This window comes from Aethalodelphis obliquidens, unplaced genomic scaffold (genome assembly GCF_003676395.1).
Source record: "Aethalodelphis obliquidens isolate GAN/ISIS:26980383/991018 unplaced genomic scaffold, ASM367639v1 scaffold47, whole genome shotgun sequence".
NCBI classification, from domain to species: Eukaryota; Metazoa; Chordata; class Mammalia; order Artiodactyla; family Delphinidae; genus Aethalodelphis; species Aethalodelphis obliquidens.
In genome coordinates, this window is record NW_020837991.1 from 566997 (window position 1) to 579830 (window position 12834).

The following is a 12834-nucleotide window of genomic DNA, read 5'->3' on the forward strand; positions in this document are numbered from 1 at the left end:
TTTTTTTTTTTTTTTAGATTCCATATATATGTGTTAGCATACGGTATTTGTCTTTCTTTCTGACTTACTTCACTCTGTATGACAGACTCTAGGTCCATCCACCTCACTACAAATAACTCAATTTCGTTTCTTTTTATGGCTGAGTAATATTCCATTGTATATATGTGCCACATCTTCTTTATCCATTCATCTGTCAATGGACACTTAGGTTGCTTCCATGACCTGGCTATAGTAAATAGAGCTGCAATGAACATTGTGGTACATGTCTCTTTTTGAATTATGGTTTTCTCAGGGTATATGCCCAGTAGTGGGATTGCTGGGTCCTATGGTAGTTCTATTTTTATCTTTTTAAGGAACCTCCATACTGTTCTCCATAGTGGCTGTACCAATTTACATGCCCACCAACAGTGCAAGAGGGTTCCTTTTTCTCCACACCCTCCAGCATTTATTGTTTGTAGGTTTTTTGATGATGGCCATTCTGACCGGTGTGAGATGATATCACATTGTAGTTTTGATTTGCATTTCTCTAATGATTAGTGATGTTGAGCATTCTTTCATGTGTTTGTTGGCAATCTGTATATCTTCTTTGGAGAAATGTCTATTTAGGTCTTCTGCCCATTTTTGGATTGGGTTGTTTGTTTTTTTGATATTGAGCGCATGAGCTGCTTGTAAGTTTTGGAGATGAATCCTTTGTCAGTTGCTTCATTTGCAAATATTTTCTCCCATTCTGAGGGTTGTCTTTTGGTCTTGTTTATGGTTTCCTTTGCTGTGCAAAAGCTTTGAAGTTTCATTAGGTCCCATTTGTTTATTTTTGTTTTTATTTCCATTTCTCTAGGAGGTGGGTCAAAAAGGATCTTGCTGTGATTTATGCCATAGAGTGTTCTGCCTATGGTTTCCTCTAAGAGTTTGATAGTGTCTGGCCTTACATTTAGGTCTTTAATCCATTTTGAGTTTATTTTTATGTATGGTGTTAGGGAGTGTTCTAATTTCATTCTTTACCTGTAGCTGTCCAGTTTTCCCAGCACCAGTTATTGAAGAGGCTGTCTTTTCTCCATTGTATATTCTTGCCTCCTTTATCAAAGATAAGGTGACCGTATGTGCGTGGGTTTATCTCTGAACTTTCTATCCTGTTCCATTGATTTGTATTTCTGTTTTTGTGCCGTACCATACTGTCTTGATTACTGTAGCTTTGTAGTATAGTCTGAAGTCCAGGAGCCTGATTCCTCTAGCTCCGTTTTTCGTTCTCAAGATTGCTTTGGCTATTCGGCGTCTTTTGTGTTTCCATACAAATTGTGAAATTTTTTGTTCTGGTTCTGTGAAAAATGCCAGTGGTAGTTTGATAGGGATGGCATTGAATCTGTAGATTGCTTTGGGTAGTAGAGTCATTTTCACAATGTTGATTCTTCCAATCCAAGAACATGGCATATCTCTCCACCTATTTGTATCATCTTTAATTTCTTTCATCAGTGTCTTATAATTTTCTGCATACAGGTCTTTTGTCTCCTTAGGAAGGTTTATTCCTAGGTATTTTATTCTTTTTGTTGCAATGGTAGATGGGATTGTTTTCTTAATTTCACTTTCAGATTTTTCATCATTAGTGTATAGAAATGCAAGAGATTTCTGCGCATTAATTTTGCATCCTGCTGCTTTACCAAATTCATTGATTAGCTCTAGTAGTTTTCTGGTAGCATCTTTAGGATTCTCTATGTGTAGTATCATGTCATCTGCAAACAGTGACAGCTTTCTGTCTTCTTTTCCGATTTGGATTCCTTTTATTTCTTTTTCTTCTCTGATTGCTGTGGTTAAAACTTCCAAAAGTATGTTCAATAATAGTGGTGAGAATGGGCAACCTTGTCTTGTTCCTGATCTTAGTGGAAATGGTTTCAGTTTTGCCTTTCTTGTTTAGGTGAGGTGTATGTATAGGGTTTCTTCTGCTGCTTTGCCGTGCAAGAAGCCTAGTGATCAAATGCGTGGAAAACAGATTTCTGATTTATTTGATCCCTGAAAAAGTTCATGTTTGTTTCTAGTGAAAGATTATTTTACTAAATCAGAAAGGAATGGAATATCCAGCTGACCACGGCCAGGCAGTGTGATGGCCTAAGCCTGAGTATCATGACCCAAAGGCAGCTGAGGAAGAATTATAGCAGAGAGGTCTTTTAAGAGCCATTTGAGGTTTCGTGCCATGTTTTCAATCTCTTTAGATGAAACCTACCTCAGTAACTTAAATGTAAAACACACATGAAGGATCTTGCTAGCAGAATTAATGAATGAATTTGAATTAATGGTATACTATTTTAGAACAATATGATAATAACAGTAATTTCAAAGACCTTGGGCACTGTGTATGATGTTATCATTGAGCTGCCTCTAGCGCTGTGACAGTGAGTGTTTTCCTGTGGGGCATTGCCAGCACCATAATCATGTATTAAAAATGCTCGCTCTTGACCTCCTTGCAGGGGGAAGGGGGACTACTTCAGGCTGGGCCACGGCTCTGATGTGCATGTGCGGAAACCGCAGGTGGTGGAAGGGCTGAGAGGGAAGAAAATTGTGCATGTGGCCGTCGGGGCCCTGCACTGCCTGGCGGTCACTGACGCGGGGCAGGTAAGCGAGCCTATGACAGGTCCTTTTGTCTGTAGTGTAACATGATGAAACGACATGAGTCCCAGTACTGGGGCACCAGGAGGGTGGGCTTTGTCCATTGTGTTCCTGTGTATATCTGCCTAACTGTCAGCATGGGTGAGCATACCCGGGAAAGAGCTGCTGACTGATGCAGGCTATAAAGCCATGGGGTTTCCCACTCTAATGCCTGATGGGGAGATATATGTACTTCATTTCAGAAATAAAGTTATCTTTGACAAGTGTTACTCGTTCTTCCGCCATGAGAGGCCATCCCGTGACAAGCTCATAGATGATATACTTTGACATTGACTTATGACAACAAATCAGCACACTGTACTTTAATCAAATGAATTAAAAATGAATTATACTTTCTAATTCTGTAAAGCCAAGAAGTAAATTCCTTGAAAAGTGAGCATATTTTTTTGATCATTTTTCTTTGCAAAATAAAGGAAAAAATAAGTTACTATATTTAGTTGAAGAGGAGAACTTCCCTGCTTCCTGTAACAGAACAAAATAGATGAATTCATTGGGTTGATATTAAGTAAATACCCATCTGTAGTCATTGGCAAGAATTTTGAAGTAAATTTAGAGCAAATGTTCTGAAATGTTGAAAAATTCTGTTTTTTCCCCCTTAACAGGTATATGCTTGGGGTGACAATGACCACGGCCAGCAGGGCAATGGCACGACCACGGTTAATAGAAAGCCCACACTTGTGCAAGGCTTAGAAGGCCAGAAGATCACGCGAGTGGCTTGCGGGTCTTCGCACAGTGTGGCATGGACAACCGTCGACGTGGCAACACCCTCCGTCCACGAGCCCGTCCTCTTCCAGACCGCAAGAGACCCTTTAGGTGCTTCCTATTTAGGTAACACAGATTTGTGTTTTATTTGAGACCCCTCTGTATGCTATAGCATGCCGTTGATAGAATGTGTGGTGTCGCTACCAGATTAGGGGTTGTGGCACTGGGCTAACTGCATTCTGAACCACAGCCACAGAATCATTGTGGCGCACTGTGCTGTGATTTATGCTGGAAGGAAAACTTGGAAGGGCGTGCAAGGCTGATTCCTGTACTGTGGTCAGGTCAGGTCTGGCAGTGCTGTGCACATGTGCAAACAGGGGAGACTTTACAATAACCACCTGACATGTATAGGCACTTGGTATTTTCAATAACTGTTTAGGTGTGATCACCATACAGTAAGCCACACACCTTTAAAGTGTAGTTTTCATCAGCTTTGATCTGTGCATGCCTGGGAGAGCATCATCACAGGTGAGGTAATGGATGAGCCCGTGCACCACCCTGGAGTTCCCGTGTGCCCTTCGTAGACCCACCCTGCCTGCACACCACTGACTTGCTTTCTGTCACTATAGATCAGTTTGCCCTTCAGAGTTTTATATAAATTAAGTCATACAGCATGTACTTTTTTCTTAATCTCACTTTTTTCACTCACCATAATTATTTTGAGATTCATCCACATTGCATGTATCAGTATTTCATTCTTTTTTATTGTTGAGTAGCATTTTATTTATGGGTATACTGCAGTTGGTTTATTCATTTGCCTGTTGATGGACTTTTGGGTTGTTTCCAAATTTTGGCTATACAGATAAAATTGCTGTGAACCTTTGTGTACAGGTCTTTATATGGACATACGCTTGCATTTCTCTCTAGGGTAATACCTAGGAGAGGAATTCTTGGTAGATGTAGGTTTATCTTCTTAAGAACTGCAAACTGTTTGCAAAGTGTTTGTTCTAAAGCTCTAGCTCCTCCATATTTGTGTCTGTACCTGGTGTGGTCAGTCTTTAATTTTAGCCATTCTTGTAGATGTGTAGTGGTTATCTCATTGTGGTTTTGCTTTGCTTTTCCCTAATGACTAATGATGTTGAGCATCTTGCTTATTTACCACCCAAATATGTTTTAAGTGTCTATTCAAATCTTTTGCCTGTATTTAAACCTAGGTTGTTTGTTTTCTTATTATTGAGTTTTGAACACTTTTTATGTATTCTGGGTACAAGTCTTTCATCAGATATATGATTTGCACATATTTTCTCCCAATGTAGCTTGTCTCTTCATTCTCTTAGGTGAAGTTTAAAGAGCAAAAAATTTCTAATTTTGATGAGTCCAGTTTATCCATTTTTATCTTTTGAGTGTTGTATTTAAACAGCCTTTGCCTGACTCAAGATCATAAAGATCATAAAGATCCTTTTCCTGTGTTTTCTTATAAAAGTTCTGTAGTTTTAGTTATTTAGGTCTATGCTTGATCTTGAGTTAAATTTCATATATGGTGTGAGGTATGGATTGAAATAAATTTATTTATTTATTTATATTTGATATATGGATATCCAGTTGTTTCAATTGCATTTGTCAAAAAGAAATATCCTTTCTTGATTGAAAGAATTTGCACTTGTGTCAAAAATCAGTTGTTTATGTATGTGTGGATCTATTTCTGGATTCTCAGTTCTGTTTAGTTGATTTATTTTTGTATTTTGATGCAAATACCACATTGTCTTGATTACTGTAGCTTTATAAAAGAATGAATTCAAGCTTTGGTAATCCTTTAGCTTTATTCTTTTTCAAGTGTGTTTTGGGTATTCTAGACCCTTTGCATTTCCATATAACTTTTATCTTTTTATTTTTAAAATTTTATTTATTTTTGGCTGAATTGGGTCTTCGTTGCTGCACGTGGGCTTTCTCTAGTTGTGGTGAGGGGGAGCTACTCTTCGTTGCAGTGCATGGGCCTCTCATTGCGGTGGCCCCTCCTGCTGCAGGGCATGGGCTCCAGGTGCGCAGGCTTCAGTAGTTGTGGCACGTGGGCTCAGTGGTTGTGGCTCGTGGGCTCTAGAGCACAGGCTCAGTAGCTGTGGTGCATGGGCTTAGTTGCTCCATGGCATGTGGGATCCTCCCGGACCAGGGCTCGAACCTGTGTCCCCTGCATTGGCAGGCGGATTCTTAACCACTGTGCCACCAGGGAAGCCCCTCCATATAACTTTCAGAATCAGCTTGTCAATTTTTATAAAATAGCCTACTTGGAAATTTGATTGCACTGACTATAGATCATTTTGGGACTTGCTTCACAGTATTGAATCTTCCAACCCTTGAATGTAGTATTTCTCTCCATTTGTTTAGATCTTTAACATTTCTCAGCAATAATCTGTAGTTTCAGTGTACAGGTCTTGTATATCTTCTGTCATATTTATCCCTAAATATTTCATATTGTTCATCTGTTGTTAATGGTGTTTTAATAATTTCTCTTGTTCTTTGCTATTATCTAGAAATATTCAAGTTGATCCTTGCTAGTGTGTAGGAATACAGTTGATCTTTTTAAGGACATTTGGATTATTTCAGTTTGGGGTTATTAGAAGTAAAATCTGCTATGAATATTCCTATTAAGGTTTTTGAGTCAGTCTTCCATACCTTGAATAAACCCCGCCTGGTTTTGCTACTTTTCATTTCTTTGATTTTCTGTTGTTTATCGGTTTTCAGTTTTATTGGTTTCTGTTCTCATCTTGATGCTTGCTTTATGTTTATTTTCTATTCTTTTTCTAGTTCCTTGAGGTGAGAGCTTAGATCATTGATTTGAGACTTTTCCTCTTGTCTATTGTAAACTTTTAGTACTATAAATTTGCCTCTCAGCACTGCTTTAGCTACATCTCTCAAATTTTGGTATGTTGTATTTTCATTTTCATTCAGTTATATATATGTATTTTAAGGACATATGAAAAGTAATTTTATTTTTGTTTAACCTTAAACTTGCCAAACTGCTTCATTCTTTGAAGAGCATTTATCTTCTGTTTGATATCCAGGCTGCACTCATATTGGAAATTAGTGAAAACCACTTAGTGATTCCACTTTGAAGTTATAACCATACAGCGAGATGTTTTGAATGTAAGCCTATCTATATGTTGGATAAACTTTAGGAACTCTTAGTGTCTCTTGTTTTACAGAAATTCTCTCTCTATCCTGATGTACTTTGGTTGATCTAGAAAACTAAAGGCAAAGGGCCAGAAAGCTAACTTCCTTAAATGAGACAAAAGGAAAATTTTTCCAACTACCACTATAAATAAAAATCTTTCAAATACCAAATCAGTTTTCTCAAATCTTCAAATACCGAATCAGTTTTCTCAAGTATACAACAAATTCTAATTTGATGGGTTTTTTCTTACTACTTCACTTCAAACAGTGACCTATAAATTTGTTTAAATAATAATTAAGTACCTTTTATGTTTTTTCAGAATGAAAAAAATTAAATGCTGTGTTGAAGATACTACTAAAAATACTTCACCTTTCAAATATGGTCCCTGTGTTGAAAATCTATAGGAATTTTTCCAATTAACTTTCAAATCTTCCCACAACCTCTTTGTTTTTTTAAAAAATATCATCTTGGAAATAATTTGAATGAATGCTCTGCAAATCAAGAATTGATTCACAAGTCCCTATTACCATAATCATCAATTTTAACAAGTCTCCTCAATATGTTTTATATCAGTTTTCTTGATTATAAGATGAATATGGAAACATTTTTAATATAACAGAATATTTAATTATGTCAGTTTCCCATGAAAACACAAGTCATTTAATGATGTTTATATTAGCCATTTCCATTGGTTGGCAGGAGGCTCTTCCACTGAAGACTCCCATGGTTTCCATTCCACCATTTTTCTCACCAGACTTAGTTCATTTTCAGCCTAAAGAATCACCTCTCCTAGTTGGCCACCCTGAAGTTGCTCATCTAATTTTTTAACATCTGGCTCCACTTTAACCATACGCAGCTTCTCATTTGTAATCTGTTCTATATACCTTTTATATGGTACATTTTTAAGGATTTGTCCAAGAACATAAAGAATCTTTGTATACAATATTTTTAGCCTCTTGGTGGACTCTTACATACCCACAGTCCCACAAGGCCAGTGGTCTTCTTCAGCATGCCGCCATGACAGCCCAGTTTTATGTATTTTAAAAATTTCTTTTCAGCTTTGTTTTTGATCTGTGGATTATTTTTTTTGTACCTTGTTGTATTCAAGTTGCCAAAAAAAAAGGTTAAGAACTGTTACCTCTTTGTTCATGATGGATATTGGTTTGTAATTTTCTATTAGTATCTCTGTCTGGTCTCATAGAATGAAGTGGTAAGTGTTCCCTTCTTTTCAGTTTTCCTTTTTATTTTGTGTAGAATTGGTATTCTTTCAGTAGAATTCACCAGTAAAGCCAGCTGGGCCTAGAGTTCTTTGTGCAGTTTCTTTATGTTTTTTAACCACAAATTTAATTCCTTTAATAGATTCAGTGTTATATGTTTTTTTTCCTAGTAAGATTTGTGTCTTTGATGGAAGTCGAACTTATTGGCATAAAGTTGGTCTCAATATTTGCTTATTTTTCTTTTAACATTTGTAGACTCTGTAGTGATGTCATTACTCATTCCTTATATTGGTAATTGTACCTTCTCTTTCCTAGAGGTTTATCAGTTTTATTAAGTTTTTTCAAAGAACAAGCTTATGGTTTCCTTGATTTTTCTTCATTGTTTTTCTGTTCTCTATTTCACTGATCTCTGCTCTATCTTTATTCTTTTCTTCTAAGAAGCTTAGGATCTTCCTACTTTTCTAATGTGGACATTTACTTTTCTCTCCTTGATTAATTGACTCTGCTATCATTATGACAGATTACCCTCTTTATCCCTTTGCTTTGAAATTCTTGCTTTAAAGTCAAATTTGTCTGATATGAATATAGTGACTCTAGCTTTCTTTTGACCAATGCTATATGGTACTTAAACTATGGTACTCCATATACCACAGCAAACTATGGTATATCTTTTCCATTCTTTTACTTTTAACCTACTAAAAGACACTTCCTTGTACGAAACATATAGTTGTATTTAGCTTTTTAATTTTTTCTCTGACAGTCTCTAATTGGGGTGTTCATTTCACTTACAGTTAATGTGATTATTAATGTATCTGTTTTCAGTCAGTATCCTGCTATTTGTTTTCTGTTAGTCCTAGCTGTTCATTGTTCTTTTTCTTCTCTTTTTTTTGCCTTTCTTTGAATTAATTGTTCTTTATGATTTTATTTTCTCTTTGTTTTCTTTGAGCTCTAACTTATTATGTTATTTTAGTGATTGCTTTAGGATATATATTATACACCTTTAATTTATCATAGTCTACCTTCAGGTGATTCTACACTTTCATGTATAGTATACGAATTATACAACAGTATACCTCTATTTCTTCCCTCCTAGCCTTTGTGCTGTTGTTGTTATACATTTCTTTGTATGTTGTAAATGTGACAGTTTTAAAAATTAATTTTCTTTAAACATTAGGTTATCTATTTACATGAATTAAAAAGAAAAGAATATCTCTATATTTACTCATGTAATTACCATTTCTGGTGTTCTTTTTTTTTTTTTTTTTAAACATCTTTATTGGGGTATAATTGCTTTGCAATGGTGTGTTAGTTTCTGCTTTATAACAAAGTGAATCAGTGATACATTCTGGTGTTCTTCATTCTTTGTGGAGATCCATATTTCCATCTAGCATGATTTTCCTTCTGCTTAAAGGACTTACTTTTTTTTTTTTTTTTTTTGGTGGTACGCGGGCCTCTCACTTGTTGGTGGCCTCTCCTGTTGCGGAGCACAGGCTCCGGACGTGCAGGCTCAGTGGCCATGGCCCACGGGCCCAGCCGCTCCGTGGCATGTGGGATCTTCCCAGACTGGGGCACGAACCCGTGTCCCCTGCATCGGCAGGCGGACTCTCAACCACTGCGCCGCCAGGGAAGCCCAAGGACTTACTTTTTTATGTCTTGTAGCTCAGTTCTGGGGTTCCTCCTTTCAACTTTTTATGTTTGCAGTATATTTTAGCTGGGTATAAAATTTTTGGTTGAAATTGTTTTCATTGAGAATTTGCTGTCATCTTTGTTCTTCTGTACATAACAGCTTTTTTTTTTTAAGGTTTTCAAAATAACATTTATTTCTTAAAAGTTAACCTGTGCATAATAGGAAACCAAAGAACACAAGAAGCAAAAAACAACGTCATCTATCATCACAAGCAGTTTACCATTTGATGTGTCCTTCTAGGTCTCGTTTGTATATTTAAACAACTAAGCATCCATTTTTATGTAATTAAGATCATACAGTTATGTATCATGCTTTTTCACACATCATGAATATTTACCGTTTCAAAGTCCCAAAGCTATGAGTATTTTGATAACCAAAAATAGACTACACCAACTCAATCTGGAAGGAAAAAAAATGTAATCCTTTCTTGGCGACAAAAACTTCAGAAAAGGCAAAAATGGCAACAGGCCTCTAGATTAAGATATTGGCAGAGTTATGATTAAAATACTACATTCCCTTAATGTTCAATTAAAAAATGAGATATAAAGCAACAGAGTACCCAAAGTATAATGCTCTTAAGAGGATTCATTATCTGATCTAAACTATTAAAGTATTAGCAAGGAGGTATGTTTCCACTGAATTACTTAACAATGTATTCCTATAGTACAGCTAAGAGATGCACACACCATCAATGGTTATCATCAAAATATAAAAAGGAACACATCCACATACTTCCCTCCCTTTTATACTTCCTTCTGCCCCTCTGCTGCCAACCTAATGAACAAGTCCTGGTGTACATTTCTCAGGTGGTTTAACAATTCCATGTCCAAGATGCTACTTTTTTACCAATTATAACAAAGATATTTACAAATTGGTTAATTCGCTAGCTCTACTTTTTATCATACATTGTCACCTCAGGACTCCTAAAAAGCCTAGATGTTGCAAAATAATGAATGAACCTTGTCCATAATAAGCATTGGTACTTTACAAAAATGCACATTTAGACCTATGGTTATAACCTAAAACTGTCTTCTAGATATGGAGATATTAGCTAAGAGCCCTTCCCTTCACCCTTCCTCTTACCCCTCCTCCAGCATATCAGCGACTAAGTACGGGACTATATCTAGCTCCAAGAGGTGGATTAATGTAGACACTCCCAGAAGACACAGCCCTTCCTAAAAACCAACAAAAGGACATTTATTAAGGGGTTATTTTACTCCCTCTACTTTTAATATACTTTGGGTATTAGGACTTGCTTATTCTTTAATACACAGCAATATTAACTAAAACACACAAGTAGAACAATGGTTAGACAATCTGAACTTGTCTAAAGACTCATGGGCACAGATCCCTTCTCTGTACTTCCTTCCCTGTCCGCTCCCCACCTCCCCACCCAGTGAGTCAGCTTACTCTCCAAGACTCAAGTTTAACAATTTCCACTCCCCCAATACAACCATTCCTATGAATTAACAGGAAAAAAATACTTTAAAGGTGTTACTTTTAACTCTCTGTTTTCGACATATGTTATGCACTTTTACACATCTAGAAAGATTAGATGTTTCAAATACAGATTTAATTTTGTCCACAATGTATACACGTAGTAGCACTGAAGAAACTGCACACAAAGGCTATAGTCACAAAGTGTCTCCTAAACAGGAACACTCTGGCCTAGAAGTCTAGCTTCCCCTTCTCATCTCTGTCAACCCAGTGGACAAGAATAATAAGCATCTGTAATGCTTAGAGGGGATTTTAATAATTTTACTTCTTCCAGTTGTTTTCAGAAGTCTTTCCTATGAATTTTAACACAAAGTGTACACAATGTATTTATCGGCTATTTTTTTCATACACTGGCAACCTCTTTAACATCTAGGAAGACTAGATGTTGTAAATTTGGACCCTCTGTCCTTTATGTACACTATGTACACAGCCAAGTAAAACAAAACGCAGAGACACACCAGACAATGGTTAGTCTTGGTATAAAGCCCTTTACGCTTTCTTCTCCCTGAACCAGCACAAATAAAATAATGTGTACTGCTCAGAGAGGTGGTTTGATCATTTTGATCACTCCATTTCTAAAAGACAGTATTTCATATGAATTTTAACAAAAGGATAGATCTACAAAATATGTTACTTCACTACCTCTACTTTTAACATACGTTGTTCACTTCTAAACATCTAGAAAGAGTAGATGTTTCAATTAAGGACTTAAGTTTGTCCACTATATACACAGTAGTGTTGAATAAACTACACACATGTAACAATAGTTAGATCTGAAAGTGTCTTCTACATAGGGACATCCTAATCTAGAACACTTCATTTCTCCCAGTACCTCCTTTCTGCCATCCATCCAACATTGGGCAAGTACAGGCACAGGTGTCACTTAGATGTGATTTACAATTTCACTTCCAAAGGCCCTTTTCAGAAGACAGCCTTTCAATGAATTTTAACACAAAGTGTACAAAATGTGTTAGTTTACTAACTCTACTTTTGTCATACATTGGCAACATCTTTAATATCTAGAGACTAGATATTATAAAATTGGGACCCACTGGTCCAGTATATACAAAATATATACAGTAAAGTTAAACAAAATGCATGAAACATATAGAGCAATGGATAAGTTGAAATGTTCTAGTACCTGCTAGCAAAACATCTTTTGCAATCTTCCCTCCCACCTCCCTAAACCCAATGAACAAGCACAGAGTATACTGTTCAGAGAGGAGGTTTAACAATTCCATTTCCAAAGACAGTATTTCCCATCAGTTTTTAAAAGCTATTTACAAGAAGCATTAGTCTACTAAAACTACTTTTAAATACATCAAGCACTTCTAAACATCTAGAAAGAATAGATATTTCATATAAGAACTTACTGGTCCACTATGTACACAGCACTGTTAAATAAAATTGCACACACGTAACAATGGTTATAATCTGAGGTATCTTCTAAATATGACCATTTTGGCCTGAACCATTTCCTCCCTCACTTCCTTCTCTCCACCGCCAATCCAGTGGACAAGTACATGCATATGTAATGCTTAGAGGTGGTTGAACAAATTCATATCCAAAAGTCATTTAAAGAAGACAAGCTTTCCTATGAATTTCAATAAAGTATACAAAATGTGCTCATTTTACTACTTTGTCATACACTGGCAACTGCTTTAACATCTAGAGACTAGATGTTGCAAAACCAGGACTCAATTTGTCCATTATATACACTATATACACAGCAAAACAAAATGAACATACAAAAAATGGTTTTGTCTGACAATGTCCAGGTATGAACACACTAGCATATTACCTTTTGCAATTCTTTCCCTCCCTCCTCCAAACCACTGAACAAGTATAGACAATAGTATACTGCTCAGAGAGGTGGTTTAACATTTAACATTCCCAAAGACAGTACT

General features: G+C 36.4%; 1 protein-coding gene and 1 pseudogene across 12 annotated transcripts in view; one reads left to right on the forward strand and one right to left on the reverse strand.

The window, feature by feature from the left end:
- Positions 1 to 12834, forward strand: part of HERC2 (HECT and RLD domain containing E3 ubiquitin protein ligase 2) — a 232145-nt gene that overhangs the window by 160766 nt on the left and 58545 nt on the right. For all 12 annotated transcript variants that reach the window (XM_027082455.1, XM_027082463.1, XM_027082459.1 and 9 more), the window contains 2 exons: positions 2457 to 2601; positions 3258 to 3483. In XM_027082455.1, coding sequence (XP_026938256.1) covers positions 2457 to 2601; positions 3258 to 3483 — 371 coding nt within the window. The remainder of the gene's footprint in view (positions 1 to 2456; positions 2602 to 3257; positions 3484 to 12834) is intronic.
- Positions 5572 to 7774, reverse strand: LOC113607270 (NADH dehydrogenase [ubiquinone] 1 alpha subcomplex subunit 5 pseudogene; annotated as a pseudogene).